The sequence below is a fragment of the Schistocerca americana genome, unplaced genomic scaffold (assembly GCF_021461395.2).
Source record: "Schistocerca americana isolate TAMUIC-IGC-003095 unplaced genomic scaffold, iqSchAmer2.1 HiC_scaffold_18, whole genome shotgun sequence".
NCBI lineage: Eukaryota > Metazoa > Arthropoda > Insecta > Orthoptera > Acrididae > Schistocerca > Schistocerca americana.
The window spans coordinates 4,919,808-4,938,606 of NW_025725884.1; the positions used below are offsets into that span (position 1 = coordinate 4,919,808).

The 18,799-nt window shown below is 45.4% G+C and overlaps 1 protein-coding gene across 1 annotated transcript in view; it reads right to left on the minus strand.

The window, feature by feature from the left end:
* Nucleotides 1-540: 540 nt before the first annotated feature.
* Nucleotides 541-18,799, minus strand: part of LOC124572277 (histone transcription regulator 3 homolog) — a 48,737-nt gene continuing 30,478 nt past the window's right edge. Inside the window, exon 2 of the mRNA XM_047131125.1 lies at nt 541-1,395. Coding sequence (XP_046987081.1) covers nt 541-1,395 — 855 coding nt within the window. The remainder of the gene's footprint in view (nt 1,396-18,799) is intronic.

The following is an 18,799-nucleotide window of genomic DNA, read 5'->3' on the forward strand; positions in this document are numbered from 1 at the left end:
AAACTTATCACAGACAACTTCTCCCACTGCAGGAAGCAATGACCTACTCGTAAATTTCCTTATCACAGACAACGAAATTTATATGAATTACCTGTCCTCTTCCTGACAATTCTGAAAACGTATTATGCAACGTTTGGTGGGTTTCTAAACTTATCTTCTCACACCCTTCACCCAGAGATTTTCGAGTTGGATGGATACGAAATATGAAATCAGATGACTGAAGGAAATCCTCTAATGCGAAAGTAAACAGCGCAGCCACTGCAGATTAAAAAATCAACCATGTATAGAGTCGAAACAGGCAAAATAATAATGTAAAAAGTCTGTTTTTGATGTTATTGTAAAACAAATAATCGCAATGAGCATGCTATTATACAAATTGTATCAGAGGGAAGTTTTAATGAGAGAGATATATATAAATATAGGGGACTTTCATTTCACATGCATAACATGTTAATAAGAACATCAAATAAAATATGAACACCGTCATTTTCTTAAAACTTAACATCCCAGCAAAATACAATTTACAAAAAATATCAGAGTTCACTTACCATGGCTGTTATCTTGATGGCACTCTCCTCCCAAAGCAAAAACACTCTCGTCAGCACCACTCTCACCCTCGTCAGCACCACTCTCACCCTCGTCAGCACCACTCTCACCCTCGTCAGCACCACTCTCACCCTCGTCAGCACCACTCTCACCCTCGTCAGCACCACTCTCACCCTCGTCAGCACCACTCTCACCCTCGTCAGCACCACTCTCACCCTCGTCAGCACCACTCTCACCCTCGTCAGCACCACTCTCACCCTCGTCAGCACCACTCTCACCCTCGTCAGCACCACTCTCACCCTCGTCAGCACCACTCTCACCCTCGTCAGCACCACTCTCACCCTCGTCAGCACCACTCTCACCCTCGTCAGCACCACTCTCACCCTCGTCAGCACCACTCTCACCCTCGTCAGCACCACTCTCACCCTCGTCAGCACCACTCTCACCCTCGTCAGCACCACTCTCACCCTCGTCAGCACCACTCTCACCCTCGTCAGCACCACTCTCACCCTCGTCAGCACCACTCTCACCCTCGTCAGCACCACTCTCACCCTCGTCAGCACCACTCTCACCCTCGTCAGCACCACTCTCACCCTCGTCAGCACCACTCTCACCCTCGTCAGCACCACTCTCACCCTCGTCAGCACCACTCTCACCCTCGTCAGCACCACTCTCACCCTCGTCAGCACCACTCTCACCCTCGTCAGCACCACTCTCACCCTCGTCAGCACCACTCTCACCCTCGTCAGCACCACTCTCACCCTCGTCAGCACCACTCTCACCCTCGTCAGCACCACTCTCACCCTCGTCAGCACCACTCTCACCCTCGTCAGCACCACTCTCACTCCCCTCGAAACAAAACAACTCCCCTCGAAACAAAACAACTCCCCTCGAAACAAAACAACTCCCCTCGAAACAAAACAACTCCCCTCGAAACAAAACAACTCCCCTCGAAACAAAACAACTCCCCTCGAAACAAAACAACTCCCCTCGAAACAAAACAACTCCCCTCGAAACAAAACAACTCTCCTCCCAAAGCAACAACAAAACTCCACTCCAAACAGCAACAACAACAAAACAACTCCTGCCAACTCCGTGCTCAATACTCGATGTGATCAAATCTAACCACGTAAGACGAATAACCCTCAGCTGTTCGTATCATCCGTTGCAGCCGTCAGGCAGGTCACATGACTCGATAGCAGCGCCTCTCGTGGCACCCCACCAACCGTCCGTCTGGCAAATTGGCTGTGTGTCGGCGTTTTGACTGACCGACCGACGAATTTTTATTGTCGGGTTGTCGGGCGCGTCCGACCAGTCGACAACTGACCCAAGAAATTGTGTCGTGTGTATCGCGATCGTGACAAACGCATGACTAAAACACCAGTTCTGACACAGCTCTCAGAATTAAATACTGTTGTAATATACATTTCTACGTCCGAGGCGGACGAAACTTTAAGGACAGAGTTTTTAGAGAAATTCAAAGACTGTACATCTTTTCGCGACACATAGTGTGAGGAGTATAACAATAGAGGTGCAAGAAATGAAGCACTTATTTCATTTTTTAACGAATCCATAATGGTTTCTCTATGTGCAACACGAGATTAAGTCTGTTGATCTTCTTTATTTATGTTTTTAGATTTTAATTTCCCTGTAGACCAAATGTGGCATCTTTAATTTTTATTTATTTATTTATTGCAATTCTAACGCTGAGCGAGTTGTTGCAGTGGTTAGCACACTGGACTCGCATTCGGAAGGACGACGGTTCAATCCCGCGTCCGGCCATCCTGATTTAGGTTTTCCGTGATTTCCCTAAATCGCTCCAGGCATATTCCGGGATGGTTCCTTTGAAAGGGCACGGCCGACTTCGGCCGACTTCCTTCCCCGTCCTTCCTTAATCCGATGAGATCGATGACCTCGCTGTTTGGTCTCTTCCCTCAAACAACCCAACCGTACAATTCTAACAGTCGCTAAATGTTTCATTTCTTACGTATCCATTGTATTTACTAGATGATGCGCGCCACCGTCATGTGTAGTCTTTCTTGTTCAAATATGATATGAGTTTCTGAAATTTGCAGATCATCTTTTGTATAGCATCCGTAAATAAATTAATAACGTTTTGTTTTATTTATTTTATCATGATTTATTACCTCTGTCAACTATAGATCACGTTGCACGTTTCAGGAATAATTTTAGGTAATAATTGCAGCGGTATGACAGTACTGAATCTTAGGTCTGCCGCCAGTGACGAGAAATCGTAATGCAACTAACAGTCTCTCCTCGGAGTTTAGCACCTCTCTCAGGACTGCATTATTTCTCCTTTAAGTCCAGCAGCCCCGAAATGCATGATTCACCCCTTCTTAAATAATCAGGAAAATTATAAGCTCCCAGCCTGAACATGGGTGAATTTCTTCCCTTGCGTTGGCCACTTCTTTGCCCACAGCTTTCTCTCTGTTTTTTCCCTTCTCATCTTTAAAACAGCCAAAGCAAACCGCGTTATTATTTTTCTGAAAAACCAGGCGAGATCTCGTAGAACAAAAACGGAATTAACTGAAGATAAAACAAACAACAGGGCGGCACTATAATCGCCGAGTACAGTCGGTTCGGACGTGTGTAGGCTGCGACCAATTTGGTCATTCTGTCATCCGATAAATTTGTGTGTGTGTAGGAGCCTTGTATACGCAAATACTGTTCATTGAGACCTTAAACCGATGACAAATCCGTATTTTCTGCTTCTCGACGCTGAGCTGCCTCTGTTTCCTTTGCCTGGTCTTTGATGATAGCCAGCGCAGCTGGATAGATGTTTTCGCTCTGGCGCAAATTTTAATTACTTCCGGATGAAAAATGGACAATTGTTCCCAAAGTATGGAGCACAGGTTCTTAGTGACACCAATTTCCGTGGAGAAATTGTGGTTCCATAGATCTGGACAAAAAAAATTTCGTAGCTGGGAGGTGGAGGTTAGAGTTTAACGTGCTGTCGACAGCGAAGCCATTAGAGACGGAGCACAAGCTCGGACTGTTGAAGGGTGGACTAAAAAGTCGGCCGTGCCCTTTCACAGGAACCATCCCGACATTTGCAGTAAGAAATTTAGGGAAATCACGGAAATCCCATACCTAAATGACCGGACGCAGGTTTGCACTGTAAACCTGCCGAATGCTAGTCCAGTGTGCTAACCACTGCGTTACCTCACTCGATAATTTCATAGTAGTTTGAAGGAGCGATTCTGAGGTTACAAGCAAACCTCCGCGAGAAATCGTGGTCAGCCACTCAACCGAACTTTCCTCAAGCATTGCCAGTAACTCCCCTTAGTGTGTCGCCAGCGATCTGTCGTAATGTTGCTTCGGTATACTACATATAGTATTGAAATCTTTCAACGCTGAAGTCGGAAGCCTGTTATGAGACATCGGAATCTGCTATTGCGAAATTTATATTTTCGAGCTCTTTCTCTCATTCAGTTACTATCAGTGTCTCACTGTCAGTAAAGGACCCTACCCTACACATGCGCCGGTTTACCGACCGACCGATAAATTGTGCGCGTGTAGCTTGTTGACCGACCGACCGACTAACAGTACGCCTGTAGGCTTGTTGGTCTGAAGAGAGATTTTTCTTTGCGGTGGGTTGGTTGGCTAAGACTAGCAGACAGCCGCACCTGCCTGCCCGCGACCCCATTCGCCGTGCAAATCGTGTAGTCTGTCGTGCAAGCCGCCCCACAACAGTTCCTTTTCAGTCACCACGCGCGGGGTTCAGTGCACTCCGAATGTGGCTAACACTGCAGTGTGCGAGGCAGACGAAATTTGTATGAGAGAGTTCCTGGAAAGTTTTCGAGTCTTCAGACGTCTGTGGGACATGCCGTGCGAGCAGTATAGCAATAGAGGGTAAGAAGTGAAGTGCTTCTTTCATTTTTAACGAATCTATAGTAGTTTCATGTGGCAAACAGAGAAATTAAAATGCACATTTTTGTGAATAACTGTTAATCATCTGTCTGTTTCTCGATTTTATTTCCTATACTCATCGGAAAGGAAGTCTGATAATCTTAAATACAGACAGATTGGATTTTTATTTAATTTCCGATACGTAGCGAAAATAAAAACTAAAAGCCGAATTACAGACACATTTGGTTCATTATTAGAAGTGTTACAAAAATTCAACCTATCGTCACCCCTCCTGCTATGAAGAGCAAAGTGAAGAGCTTTTCTCAAGTTCTAACAACTGTTAAGTGCTTCATTTCTTATGAGTATGTTGCTGAATTTATTACATAATACGCGCCGCCGCCATTTGCAGTCGTCCTTCTAATCTGAAATGAATTTCTTGAACTTACAGGGGATATTATTACATTCGAACATAAATTCATAAAGTTTACATAAATATATTTTAATTATCGTTTCGCTTCTGCTTTATCACGAGTATTTCCTCAAGCAACTATTAATCACCTTGCAGATTTCATGAATCCGTTTAGATAATTTTGGGGATTAATTGCGCTGAGTTCCGCCAGTGGCTAGAAATCGTATTAGCTATCGTATGACGACGTTCAGGAGCTCCGAAAAGCATTTTACATTCATTCTTAAATAATTCCGAAAATCCTCGGGTCTCAGCTCCGTAAGTAACAAAGCATTTGGTCCATTGCAATAGCCATTTCTTTACCCACAGCTTTATCACGGCTTTTTCTGGCCTTGTTAGTTCGAACAGCCAAGCCAAATCCCAATTATTTACTTGTGGAATACTAAGCGGTATCGCGTAGAACAGAACGTCATAACCAGCTCTAGGAGCAGGGGGGCGCTGAAATCATGTAGTCGGTCGGGACGTGTGTTGTGTAGACTGTTACGAAATTTGTCGGTCGGTCAATAAACTGTGTGTAGTAGAGCGGTTGATGTTGGGGCGGGCTAGTTTTGCATGACGGAGTAATAGAGCACAAAATGAGAGGTGTGCTGAGCACAGCCTACCTAGACAGCCTTCCCGCACCAGTGGCCGAGCGTAGAGGCCATGGCCAAGTCATACGTAATGTTAGACTCCAAAAACGTCAAACGTACCTTCACCCCTGCGCAACTACATCCACCACAGGATTCTCATTCGTGATGTATTTGTAATCATGCAGAGTGAGGAAGTATTTGCAGTAACAAGTAAAACTGAAACCAATGCGTAAACGTAGAGGAAGCGGGATAGTCCAAAAAGCGAAGTAAGGAATAAATATTTGTTGTAAACTGAAACAAATTCTACAGCATGTCACGCGTAAACTGATCGTTTGTGTTTCCAGTTGCGAACACTCATTTAAAGAAATACAGTTGTATGAAATCCCCCACTATCTCCTTCAGGAATTTAGGTTGTAATAAAAAACAGCGAAGTTTGTTGCAATGTGTGCTAAAAAGGTGACACGTTTTAGAGGTGAGAGGTGTTTCTGATGACAGTTCCAAAGAAATAGGCTAAGAATTAATTCATCTAGGTGCAAATTATCGAGAAGTCGGCGTTTCAGATGTTACGTCAAATATTTCTACTGTAAGTATGCATGTCAAAGAAGAGGCTTCTTGCAGTCCGAAACCGTATTATAATCTTCTGTTATAAAATTATTAATACAAAATTCTCTACGACGGTTGATATATGTGGACTGATTCGTATAAAAGGCGCATTATTCGACACAGCACATAAGCACATATTGGTCTCTTGTGAATAACATTCGATTTATAACCGAATTCCCAGACGTTAAGCTGACAGGAGTAAATACAGGGTGTATACGAGGATGAGAAAAAAAATTCCAGGATTTCTCGGTGAAAATTAGACTTTCTCCTGGGTGAAAATACACTTTTTCCTTGTTAAGTGACAGGGTACTTTTCCTCGAACCTGTAAAATTTATCAATCCTTTGAATGGTTATGGCTTTATACACCAGCGTAGTACTTCTCGGCCCTTTAGAAAGCCACATTCAGTAAAAAAAATACATGAATTTGGAAACGTGTACGCTACATATTTTCGTATTACGGAAGTGTACATTTAAATTCCACCAAACGCCGCATGTCACTTTCTGAAGCATTGAAATAAAGATTACAATGCGCTTTTGTAACCAGTCATAGCTCATGTCACGTGATCTCGCCAGGCGATGACAGCGGATATTCGAGCATATGACACGTGATAGCAATACCACTGTTCAGTAGTGGGTTCACAGATAGGAAACGTTAATAATGGTTCAAATTAATATACATCTTGTTACTACAAAAAAAGCAAAGTTTTCACATATAATCTTGGTCTCTAAGATTAATAAGCTGCAAGAGAAGCTAAGCTTTCACATACCATATTGATTTTTGCGCGTTACACTTACACACTTCCCACAAAGGACATGACTGATCTTCTGAGCTCGAAATTTTTCTAAATGTTCGTACCAGACTTGATTTTTAAATGAGTCAAACGCTCTGTGATTTAAGGAGTTCATCGTAAATTCTCGCACATAGTACAACTTACATAAAAGGAAATTTACTTTGAAAGTAACGATTTTCAAACAACCATTCGCAATATTTTCCCGCGACCTGTTATAAATAGGTTCGCCTCAGTAGTTGCCAGAGCGCCAGATAACAGGCGTCACCGCGCTTGCGCAGCTACTAGGATTCTGGAAGCTCGTATGTTCGTAGGTGTAAGACATTAAACGATCTTACATTGTCATAAAAGAAAAAGACATCAGAGTATACTCAAAGTGCATCGGAATTTCGTGAACCACACTAAAACGCGTAATTCGGCTTGATGTGGACATTCCTATGTCCAGATTCGGATGTAAATTTTCTTGGAGTACCAGTAATGTATTATTTCATCTTTGGTTCTTCATTATGACATAATTTCATACGTGCTAGAAGATGAAAACATGCACTTTCGAAATGCAGCAAACCGTTGAAACCAGCCAGTAGTGTGGAATTAAACACTTCGTTTCAAATAAATTGACTGCCTCAGTGGAAAAGATTAATGAAAGCCAAATCTCTTCGACAAATATAACTTCATTGTTCTGTAAGGCTATTAATGCTTGACTGTCAGAAAGATGGAAATAAAATAAAATCTGAAACTAATAACATAATTTAGCCTTCCGTACTCCTGTCAATGTATTTTAATTCACTTGATAGCTCTCAGCCACAGAAATCCATTTTGTTTTCACTTGACGTGAGAGCAATAAACGAAGAGAAAACAGCAAAATCACTGAACGTAAACGTCGGTCGTGTGAAGATTATCACCTTTCCCACTATAACTGAGACTGCTTTGCGCATCAGAAAAAAACTCGCAATCAATATTGGATGGGATAATTTGTAACCGGGAGAACAAGAACTCTTCAGAAAATTTGCATTATTTATTGCCTATAGCTAATAACTCGTTTTTTTGTGTGATATAAAATTAAATATAGGATACATGAAACCAGTAGAAGAGACAAGCAAGACAGTACATTTCGTCAGACATTAAACCTAGCATTTTTACTCTCTAACTTTGTTACAGATTTACATGACGTGCTTTCCTTTCTGGGAAAGAATCTATTACCTCATCAAAGATCGTCAAATGTTTTGCTACATGAAAAAAGAAATTATTTGGCTAATACTGAAAAAGCCGTTAGTACATACAATACCCAAGACTTGGTGATTTCTCAATCTGATAACGTGTTTGTCACTGCTAGATAAAACAAAATAAGCCTGTCTAATATTGTAGCTATCTTAACAAACACCAAATAAACGAGACAGTTTTGGCACAAATGGTCATTTTTATAACACGAGAAAATATAATTCACGAAGTACCAATATCAAATGCTTATCAAGCCTACTACAAGCAAAAAGCTTCATGTTCGGAAGTAGTTTCACATTTCATTCATATGCTCCAGCTTCCCAAGCATGAGATCGAAAGTAGTAGTACGAAATTTTTGTATAAAATTGGAATCGTCGCTGCTCGGGAGTAACCGAGCTGTCTATGGGCGCTGCGATCGTGGACTGTGTGGCTGGTCCCGGCGGAGGTTAGTCCTCCTTCGTGTGTGTGTGTGTGTGTGTGTGTGTGTGTGTGTGTGTGTGTGTGTGTGTGTGTGTGTGTGTGTCCTTAGGCTAAATTTGGGTTAAGTAGTGTGTAAGCTTAGGGACTGATGACCTTAGCAGTTACGTTCCATAAGATTTCACACATACTTCAACATTTTTTTGGAATCGTCTTATTCTTACATAATTTGTGTGATGTCCCCGTTTCTGCTTCTTCGTTCTAATAAACATTCTTGTCGTGACTAATTACGTAACTTATTCTCCGGTTAGCTTCACTAACCCTGCCACAATCAACGGTTTAGTTATCCGGCGTTTATTCTCCGGTTAGGCATTATTAGGTGTTCATATATAGATGAGCGAGGTTTCTACGGCTGCTGCCCCCTCTCTTATCCCAATCACCATCGTTCACGGTCTATCCAGTCTCCTTCATTAAGACTTCTTGCCGCCGTTGCTTCGTTGACGTCGTCTTTCCAACATCTCGCAGGTCTACCGCGCCTTCTTCTTTGATGTGGAGTCCATTACCATACCCGTTTTGGCCATCTTGTATCTGGAATACGCTGTAAGTGACTATACCAGAGTAGGCGCTTCCTCTCTATCTAGTCTAGGATTGTGCTTTTGACATTCATAACCTCTCTGGTCCTATCACTTGTAATATGGTCAAGTCTGGAGTATCCACAACTTCGCCTCCAGAAATCCATCTCGACAGCCATCAGGCGATCTTTCTGCCTCTGAGTTAGTTCCCACAACTCTGCACCATGTGTTGTGATACTTCCAATAATTGAGCAAGCGTACAATGATCTCTTCTCCTCGAAAGCTAACAAGCTGATTACTCTGGTCAACAACACGCAATTCTAGGTAATCCAATATCTGAACTGTTACTGGGACATATATAGTTTGTGTGGGCTTGAACTATTTTATACCCAGTGCCGACTGTAGGGATGAATCAACTTATCGTTGAGGTATGAGTTTGTGGCAATATTGCTCTCAACGTGGATTGTGCTGACTGGTAGTATACCTACAGCTTGATCCGATGCATAAAATTTACTGGCGTCCCTCACCAAAACACGATCATTTGCAAAACCTAGCAGTGGACCTATTGAATCTGTCTAAAGTCGATCGTAGCTCTCTGCCCGTATTTGATTTACGGATATTAATGTTTGCCCGCAGTTCAATACCTTTTCCTGACTGTTTTAACACTTCGTTTAAATCATCAATATCGTAGGCACCAAGTTGTATTTGTAGACTCTCCTTCCGACCGTCAATTTCCAGATGCTCTTCGTGAAATTTGGAATGCTGTTACACGCCTCCAGACCAATCAGAGCAATACGCCAGTCCCCTGCACTTAAATCGGCGGAAAGTAATCTGCACGTAATGCTGATACTCGCTCTTTTAAAGTCAGTGTGTATGACATAGCATCTAAACCTCAAATGATGGGCGTGCGTTCAGTTATGGCTGTTTCATATGTGTGGATGTTCGCACACCGGCTCTGACAAGGAGAGGAGAAAGCGGGCATTCCAGACTTCTCACCGTTCAGTCTAAATATAGCGCGCATTCCAGAAGTTCGCTGATACAGGCGAAGGCTAATTTGCCATGGCTGTGATGAGGAACATAATGCAGAGATGCCCGCACAGGTATGTGTTAAAGTCCTGACATCGCCGTAGATTGTAGAAAACACGACTTTTGCTGGTGAAGTAGCGCTGTGAATCTTCAGGCGGCTGTAAATCCCCAAATGAATCGAAATATTGTACTGTATTCGCACTTTCCTTAACATACGCCTCCCAATGGATCCCTGGACCCCCAGCAACATCTAAATTTACAATTCCGCACTCATTAGTCCGCCACATACTCTTCGGTAATGTATCCCGCATAAAGACGCCACGGAATCCAGGAATGTGATGTTTCTCTTTAACAATATTAATGATACCTTTATTCGTGAGCGTTCGATCAGGTAGGATAACTAACGAACTTTTTTTTATTTATGAAGAGACCTAGTCCTTTTCTGTATGGTTTAAAGTAGAGACCCTTTCCGATAGCTGCTGCTTCCGTGGCCCGATTATGTCTTCTGGCTTCCTCTAGATGCCTGTGCATTTTTGACGCTCTGGCTACAGCTGCAGCCCCACCTGTGAGTGAACCTACCGCCGACAGAGCTGCAAGGGCTGGAACGAGGAACGGAATAATTCCACCTGATGTGTTTGGTAGTGGTAGGACTCTAGGTGGTTTAATTGCAGTCTTCTTCGACTCCCCCCCCCCCGCCCCCCCCCCCGCCCCCTCCCCGCCCTTCAACACACGTTTAGCTGTACACATCGAAGTGAGAATACAGTTTTTCAAAGAACCTGGTGTGGTGTCACCGCCAGACACCACACTTGCTAGGTGGTAGCTTAAATCTGCCGCGGTCCATTTAGTACATGTCGGACCCGCGTGTCGCCACTGTGTGATCGCAGACCTAGCGCCACCACAAGGCAGGTCTCGAGATACAGACGAGCACTCGCCCCAGTTGTACGACGACATTGCTAGCGACAATACGGACGAAGCCTTCCTCTCATTTGCCAAGAGACAGTTAGAATAGCCTTCTGCTAAGTCCATGGCTACGACCTAGCAAGGCGCCATTAGCCTTACATAGTTTGAGAGTTATAGTATAAATGTCTCCAGAAGAACGCTGTATTCATCCACGAATAAAGTTAAGCATAAAGCAGCTACGTACTGTTCTTGCTACCATTCAATAGTTATCCTGTTCCAGAATTCACGCCTGTCTGCGTTAGATAGCGTGCCTATCGGCCCCCTCAAAATAAGACTGTGTCGGCACTTCTGTCCACACATCATTTGGCGCCGAGGCTTAACGGATCGTGTTCTTACTCATTGCTTTGCTCTGATTTGTCATGGCTTCGCCACAATCTCCAGATGTACTGTCTGAATTTTATCGCTTGCAGAATCAGCAGACGCAGGTGTTATTGGATGGCTTTGGACAGCTCGTCCAGGGTCAACGTGCCATTCAAACCGATGCGCCAGCCGCCGCTTCACCGCTACCGCAGCCACAACATGCTGTTGCACCGCCGTTTCGCAGTTTTAATGCGGCGCACGAGTCGTGGCCAGAATGGTCCCGACAGTTCGCCTTCCATCTCGCCGCCTACAGAACTCAAGGTAATGAGCGGCAGCCGTTTTTGCTTTCTTGTGTCGGTGTGTCCACCTACCGTGTGATAGTGAAATTGTTTCCCCGACGCGACGTAGCAACTCTGTCCTACGAGGAAATTTTGTCTGCTTTAGATGCCTATTTCAAAGACACAGTTAATGTGGTTGCAAAACGGTATACGTTTTTTCGTACAAAACGTACGGCCGGTCAAACGAATAGGGAGTGGGTAGCAACATTGCAAGGACTTACTAGGGACTGTGCCTGTGACTGTGGCCTTCTTATTCAGATACAATGGTACGTGATGCTATTGCACAGAACGTTTCTGATGTTCGCATACGGGAGCACATTTTGAAACTAGTTAATCCCTCCCTTCAACAAGTGATAGACATATTGGATAGACAAGACACACTTGACTGTGTTCAGGAATCTTTTGAAACTTCGCCAGCCGTGTGTAAGATTAACCGGCCCGCCGGGTGAGCTGCGCGGCCCGGTCAACTGCCCTCGCGCACACAAACGCAGCTGCCGCCGCGCTCTAAACCAGGTGTGCCGCGCCAGCCAACAAATGCAGTGAAATCATGCCCGCGGTGTGCTACTAGACATTCGCGTGAACATTGCCCATCGCGCCAAGCTATTTGCTTTTTCTGTAATAGGAAAGGACATGTTCAAAGTGTTTGCCAGAAAAAGCTCCGATCTGACAATCACAATCATTCCAGGCACTTTGCTTCGCGCCGGAATCGAACCAAGGACACTCAGGATCGTGGACCTTCGCCCATGGACATTCATGTAGTTAATTCTGATTCGTCCAGTGCCACTTTCTCTAACAGTGACTGTGTTCGTCCCACAAAAACTGTGCGTCGACGTCGCCGGAAATCACGTCAATTAGCAAGTGATTCTGTACAAGTGTCTGTTCAAATTGCACAAGACAGTCGCTCTTGTCGTCAGCAGGACAATAAACTTTTTGTAGATTTGGACTTTAATGGCAAGGTCATACCATTCCAGCTCGATACCGGAGCTGCAGTTTCATTGCTCAATCACGACACGTACAAACAACTCGGCACACCTCCGTTGCGTGCCGCAAATGTTCAGTTACATGGTTATTCAGGACAGAATATACCTGTGTTAGGACAGTGCAGCCTTCTTGCCACATACAAGGGACAAATAAAACTTGTGTCGTTTCACATTCTTCGTTCTTCTTCTGCAGTGAACTTGTTTGGTTTAGATTTATTTCAATTGTTTAACATTTCTATAGTAAATCATGTCCTATCAGTGAATCAACCTGTGCCTTCAGACAGTGTTTCTCGTCTGTGTGGCGAATTTGCAGACATTTTTGCACCGGGCTTAGGTTGCGCTAAAATCTATGCAGCACGTTTGGAACTGAAAGTAAACGCGCAACCAAAATTTTTCAGAGCGCGCAATGTTACTCACGCATTGCGTGATGAGGTCGCACGAACATTCCACGATTTAGAATCACAAGGTGTGAGTGAATGTGCGCAATGCCTCTTCTCTTTCAGCTCCGCTTCATCGCTTACGCCGTACAGGTGTTCCGTTCGTCTGGACGACGGAATGCGAACGCGCCTTTCGCCAGTTGAAATCGGCGTTGCTTTCTAATACTTGCCTCACGCCTTTCGATCCCCGGTAACCCCTTTTGTTGATGGTAGATGCATCGGATTTCGAGATCGGTGCTGTGCTTGCGCACAAAGTTGGCTCGCATGATCGCCCTATTGCCTTTGCGTCAAAATTGCTCTCATCTGCGCAAAGACATTACTCACAGATAGAGAAAGAAGCTTTGGCTCTCGTGTTTGGTGTTACTAAGTTCCATGATTTCTTGTATGGTCGTCACTTTACCATCATCACAGACCGCAAACCTTTGACATCGCTTTTTCATCCGAACAAGCCTGTACCTCCGCGTACAGCGCAGAAATTCATTCGCTGGTCTATTTTTCTCTCGCAGTACCGCTACGATATCTTCTATCGGTCCACTGCTAGGCACGGCAACGCTGATGCGTTGTCCCGTTTGCCTGTTGCTGAGGATAAAGCATTCGATTCTTCCGATCTTGCTTGCATGTTCATTGATTCGGAAACAGATGAAGTGGTCGAATCGTTTCCGATTGATTTTCGTCGTGTAGCTACAGCCACAGCTGCTGACCCTGTCCTTGCTACCGTTTTGCGTTTTGTTGCTACGCAATGGCCTTTGTCAAAGTCTCGGATCGAGGATCCGTTGGTTCGCCGATTTTTTGCTCGCAAGGAGAGACTTTTTGTTCGACGTGGTGTTTTGTTGTTGCGTTCTGATAATCAGTCCAGAGTCGTGGTCCCACGTTCGTTACAGTCCTGTTTTACGGCTTCTTCACCAAGGACATTGGGGTATAGTGCGAACGAAACAACTTGCTCGTCAGCACTGTACTTGGTTCGGAATCGATGCTGCGATTACGAATATGTGTTCTTCTTGCATGGCGTGTGCCGAACAACAATCCGCACCGCCGCGGAAAGTCTTTGCATGGCCAAAAGCCACTTCCCCTTGGCAACGCTTGCACATTGATTTTGCTGGTCCATTCTGGAATGTTCGATGGTTGGTTCTGGTCGACGCCTTCAGTAATTTTCCTTTTGTTGTCCGGATGTCTTCCACGACGACCTCCGCCACCATCCAAGCGTTGTCTGCTATCTTTTGCATTGAAGGTCTTCCGCAGACTATTGTTTCCGACAATGGCCCACAATTCATGTCCGCAGAACTTCAGTCATTCTGCCAGGCCAATGGTATTCAACATCTGACATCCGCGCAGTTTTCGCCTCAGTCAAACGGTGCCGCTGAACGATTGCTCCGGACTTTCAAGTCACAGATTTTGAAGTTGAAAGAGTTGCATTCTCGGGAGGACGCGTTGTTGCTCTTTTTGTCTTCGTATCGCTCTCAGCCCCGAGAGGATCGCTCGCCGGCTGAGTTGCTCCACGGTCGCCCTCATCGCACCTTGATGTCTTTGCTACATCCGCCGCATCAGGTTCCTGTGCAGCGGCAGACTCCTGCTTTTGCTCCAGGCGACGTTGTATTTTATCGTAACTATCGAGGTTCACGGCGTTGGCTCGCAGGGCGCATTCTTCGCTGCCTCGGCCGCGCGATGTATTTGGTTTTGGGGGCCTCTGGTGAGGTGCGTCGGCATCTCAGTCAGCTGCGCCTCTGTCGTCGCACGGGTTCTGCCGCTCCCCGTCTGCTTTCAGCGACGGTGCCGTCCGGTCAACGCCCTGGGGACCCATCTACTGGCTCGCCTCATCCCCAGGTGTTACCGACGATGCCTTCCATTTTGCCCCATGGCGACGCGCCGCCGCAGCCGCCGCCGCCGCCGTCGCCTGTTCTCCCGCCGGCGCCACCCGCATTCGACGCTTCGCTGCAGCCGCCAAGCGCCTCCCAGGGTCACGCGCCGCCGATCGCTTCCCGTGACCAGCTGTCCTCCGCCATGGAACTCCCGCCCGCTCCGGACCACATGACGTCATCGCGCGTCGGCTACCCCGACGCAATTGAGGTCGACCCTTCGGCCCCTCCTGTCTCTTTACGGGCGCATACACCGCATGTTGACGTGCACCCTGGACTAGGTTTTCAGGCGTTTCCTAGCTCCCCTCGGACTGAATGGCCGGGTGCGGGTGGCACAGCCTCGCCTGTTGTTAGGCTCCCCACCTCATCGCATACGTCAACATGGGGTCCTCCTCACGGCGGGCGGAAGCCTTATCTCACGACCGTTCGCCGATTTGCGGGGGAGGAATGTGGTGTCACCGCCAGACACCACACTTGCTAGGTGGTAGCTTAAATCTGCCGCGGTCCATTTAGTACATGTCGGACCCGCGTGTCGCCACTGTGTGATCGCAGACCTAGCGCCACCACAAGGCAGGTCTCGAGATACGGATGAGCACTCGCCCCAGTTGTACGACGACATTGCTAGCGACAATACGGACGAAGCCTTCCTCTCATTTGCCGAGAGACAGTTAGAATAGCCTTCTGCTAAGTCCATGGCTACGACCTGGCAAGGCGCCATTAGCCTTACATAGATTGAGAGTTATAGTATAAATGTCTCCAGGAGAACGCTGTATTCATCCACGAATAAAGTTAAGTATAAAGCAGCTACGTACTTTTCTTGCTACCATTCAATAGTTATCCTGTTCCAGAATTCACGCCCGTCTTCGTTAGATAGTGTGCCTATCGGCCCCCTCAAAATAACACTGTGTCGGCACTTCTGTCGACACATCACCTGGTTCCTCCTTCTTCGCCCCCAAAGCTGTTCGCGCTGCATTCATAGTTAGTTTGTAATTCATAACCCCCATGTCCAATTTAATTTTTCCACGCATGGTTTTATCAACTACGAATGCAGCAATGTGTTGACATATTCAGAGATCTTGTCTTCGTCTTATTTGCTTAGCTCTATCGGCTAATATTCGGTCGGCAACGTGGCATGCTGGGAGATCTTTATTTGCAGCGAATGCGAGGTCGTGTTCAAGACAGACTTCGTCTAGTAGGTTAATACTGCTAACACCGCGTGCCAGGCGTTTCTGAAGCTTTGTCTCAGGCCCACAGAAGTTGTACCCCGGAATGTGCAATTCAAAAGGCAATTTTTCAAAAATACCACCTCCACCTCTTATGGTGTGCTGCCTATCATGCATGATACGCTACTGAGGAGACAGAGGTCTACGCTTCCTGTTATACACCAACTCGTCAGCGTCAATCCAACTATTTTCTGATGATGGAAATACTAACAATTTAACTAGCGCTCTATTCCCGCGACGTCTTATCACGCGTTCGATGAGAAATACATCTGCTGCAGAACTCTTCTGCAATTCTTCTGTGTAAAAGCATCCAGCAATTTCTTCACCCTTGCCATCCTTTAGGATATATGTCCTAGGGTTCGTTCTGTGCACTTTGGATACTGTGAATATCTCCGCTGACCAGTTTGGTAAGTAAGATTTCTCGAACGCTGTCTTGTATTTTGAAATATGTACTAAGTCGCCTACATTGAACCTCTGTTTGCGCGGGTCCAGCATTTAATGTGGAAATATACTTCGTCCATGAGTGAATTATAGCGAACATCGGTCGGTCTCATTTTTATTGTACTATGTTTGGTTCGATAATACCGCGCAATTATTTGTGGGATGATATCTAGCCACTTGTAAGAACCGCGAAGATTAAACGGTATTCACATTTGAGCTTTCACCATTCTGTTCAAACTGTCCACGAAGCTAGCTTTCAGGTGGGTAAACGTCGAGTAGTCGTGTATCCCGTACCGCTCCATCACAGTCTTGAAATGTTCATAGTAAAACTCACCACCATGATCGGTTTGAAGATTGTCTGGGCATCGATTCGATCCTGTCTGCAGCAAACGCTCAAACACTACAGCAACATCTATACCGGTTTTAGTTTTGACAGGTAATGCCCATGCGAATTTAGAGTATATATCAATAACCATTAAAATGTATTTGAATCCATTATTCTCGTGTGAATATTGACTCATATATACAAGATTGGCCTGCCACAAGTCATCCAGCCGCTTAATCATGACATGCCTCGGAGCATATGTTTTGCGTGGTGGCTTGTGCAATTCTCGAACTACCGTCTTCATACTTATTAAATAATACCTCTCTCTCAAAGCTCAGAGATTATCGAAACAACCTCATTCGAATGAGCTGTACTGCCTGCAGCAGCCGAAGCCATCAACAGTCGAAGCCTATTAGTTCATCCGGCTCATCGTAATATATATACTGTGGGAGTTGATTGCTCACGCCTTTATGCTGAAAGTCTACACCCTCACCAATGCTTTTAGGATGCTCATTCACTAAAGGTTGTATAATGGCTCTGTATTTAGTTTTGCAGGTTTCTCAGTGTTCTGTCAGGAATTTAATACAGCTCAGTCAATTGCAGTATTTCACCATACACTTTGCGATTATTGGTAGAGTATTTTAAGTTTTTTGAGGGCCTTAGGAACATTAGATTCATTAAGCCAGGTGTTCTTCTAAACTCTGTATCCCCGAGGCGTGTCGTGCTATCGGATAAACTTAGTTTGAGAGCCTAGCATGTATGGTCTCTCCCTGCTGACACCGAATGTTCTATCTTACCCGCCCAATACTGGTTGGTGAATTCTGCGATTGAATCATTATCACGCGAAGCCATCTTACTGATAGATTCGGTAACAGGTTTAAAAGTTTCTCTTAATGTTTGCTCGCAACCCATATGCCCCAATTTCTCTGGAACTGCTTTGTGTGCCTGAATGACTTAATGCTTTGTCGACATCTCGGAGCATACTAATCAGAGCTGTGCATATCACGTGGTTTTATATATGCTTTGTCGTTCTTCTTCTTCCCTACACCACCTCCTTCAATAACAACCACCTCAGCTTCTATCTTCACTCCAATTGCGCTAAATCTATTCTCTAGCCAATTTTGGTTAAGTGCAAGAAGTTTAGGAGTGTCCTTTAATTCCCTTACAAGCTTACCGAGTCTTGCCTCAAGATTCGTAAATTTCATATCGGTATACATGTGAGCATTCTATGCACACCTAACCTCTCAGATTGAGCGTCCGCCAAGCGTGCGAATTTGTCCATGGTGTAGTGTCTACTGACGCACTCAGCTATTTTGTACATTTATATATGGAGAAACTGTGGTGTCACCGCCAGACACCACACTTGCTAGGTGGTAGCTTTAAAGCGGCCGCGGTCCATTAGTACATGTCGGAGGCGCGTGTCGCCACTGTCAGTACTTGCAGACCTAGCGCCACCACATGGCAGGTCTAGAAAGATGGACTAGCACTCGCCCCAGTTGTACGACGACTTTGCTAGCGACTACACTGACGAAGCCTTTCTCTCATTTGCCGAGAGACAGTTAGAATAGCCTTCAGCTCAGTCAATGACTACGACCTAGCAAGGCGCCATTAGCCTTACAGTGATTTTAATCAAAGTCTCATTTGTATCGTCAAGAGCGATGTCCCCCCCTGCGGGTCCGGGGATTAGAATAGGCCCGAGGTATTCCTGCCTGTCGTAAGAGGCGACTAAAAAGAGTCCATCCTCCTCACGGGGGTAGTTAGCACCTGCGTCCGGAGACGGACGGTTCTGCGACCTATAATTGTGGTCTTTTTGGTTTTTCACTTCTTGTTTCTTCCTTCCTTTGGTTGCTTCCTTTCTTTGCTCTTC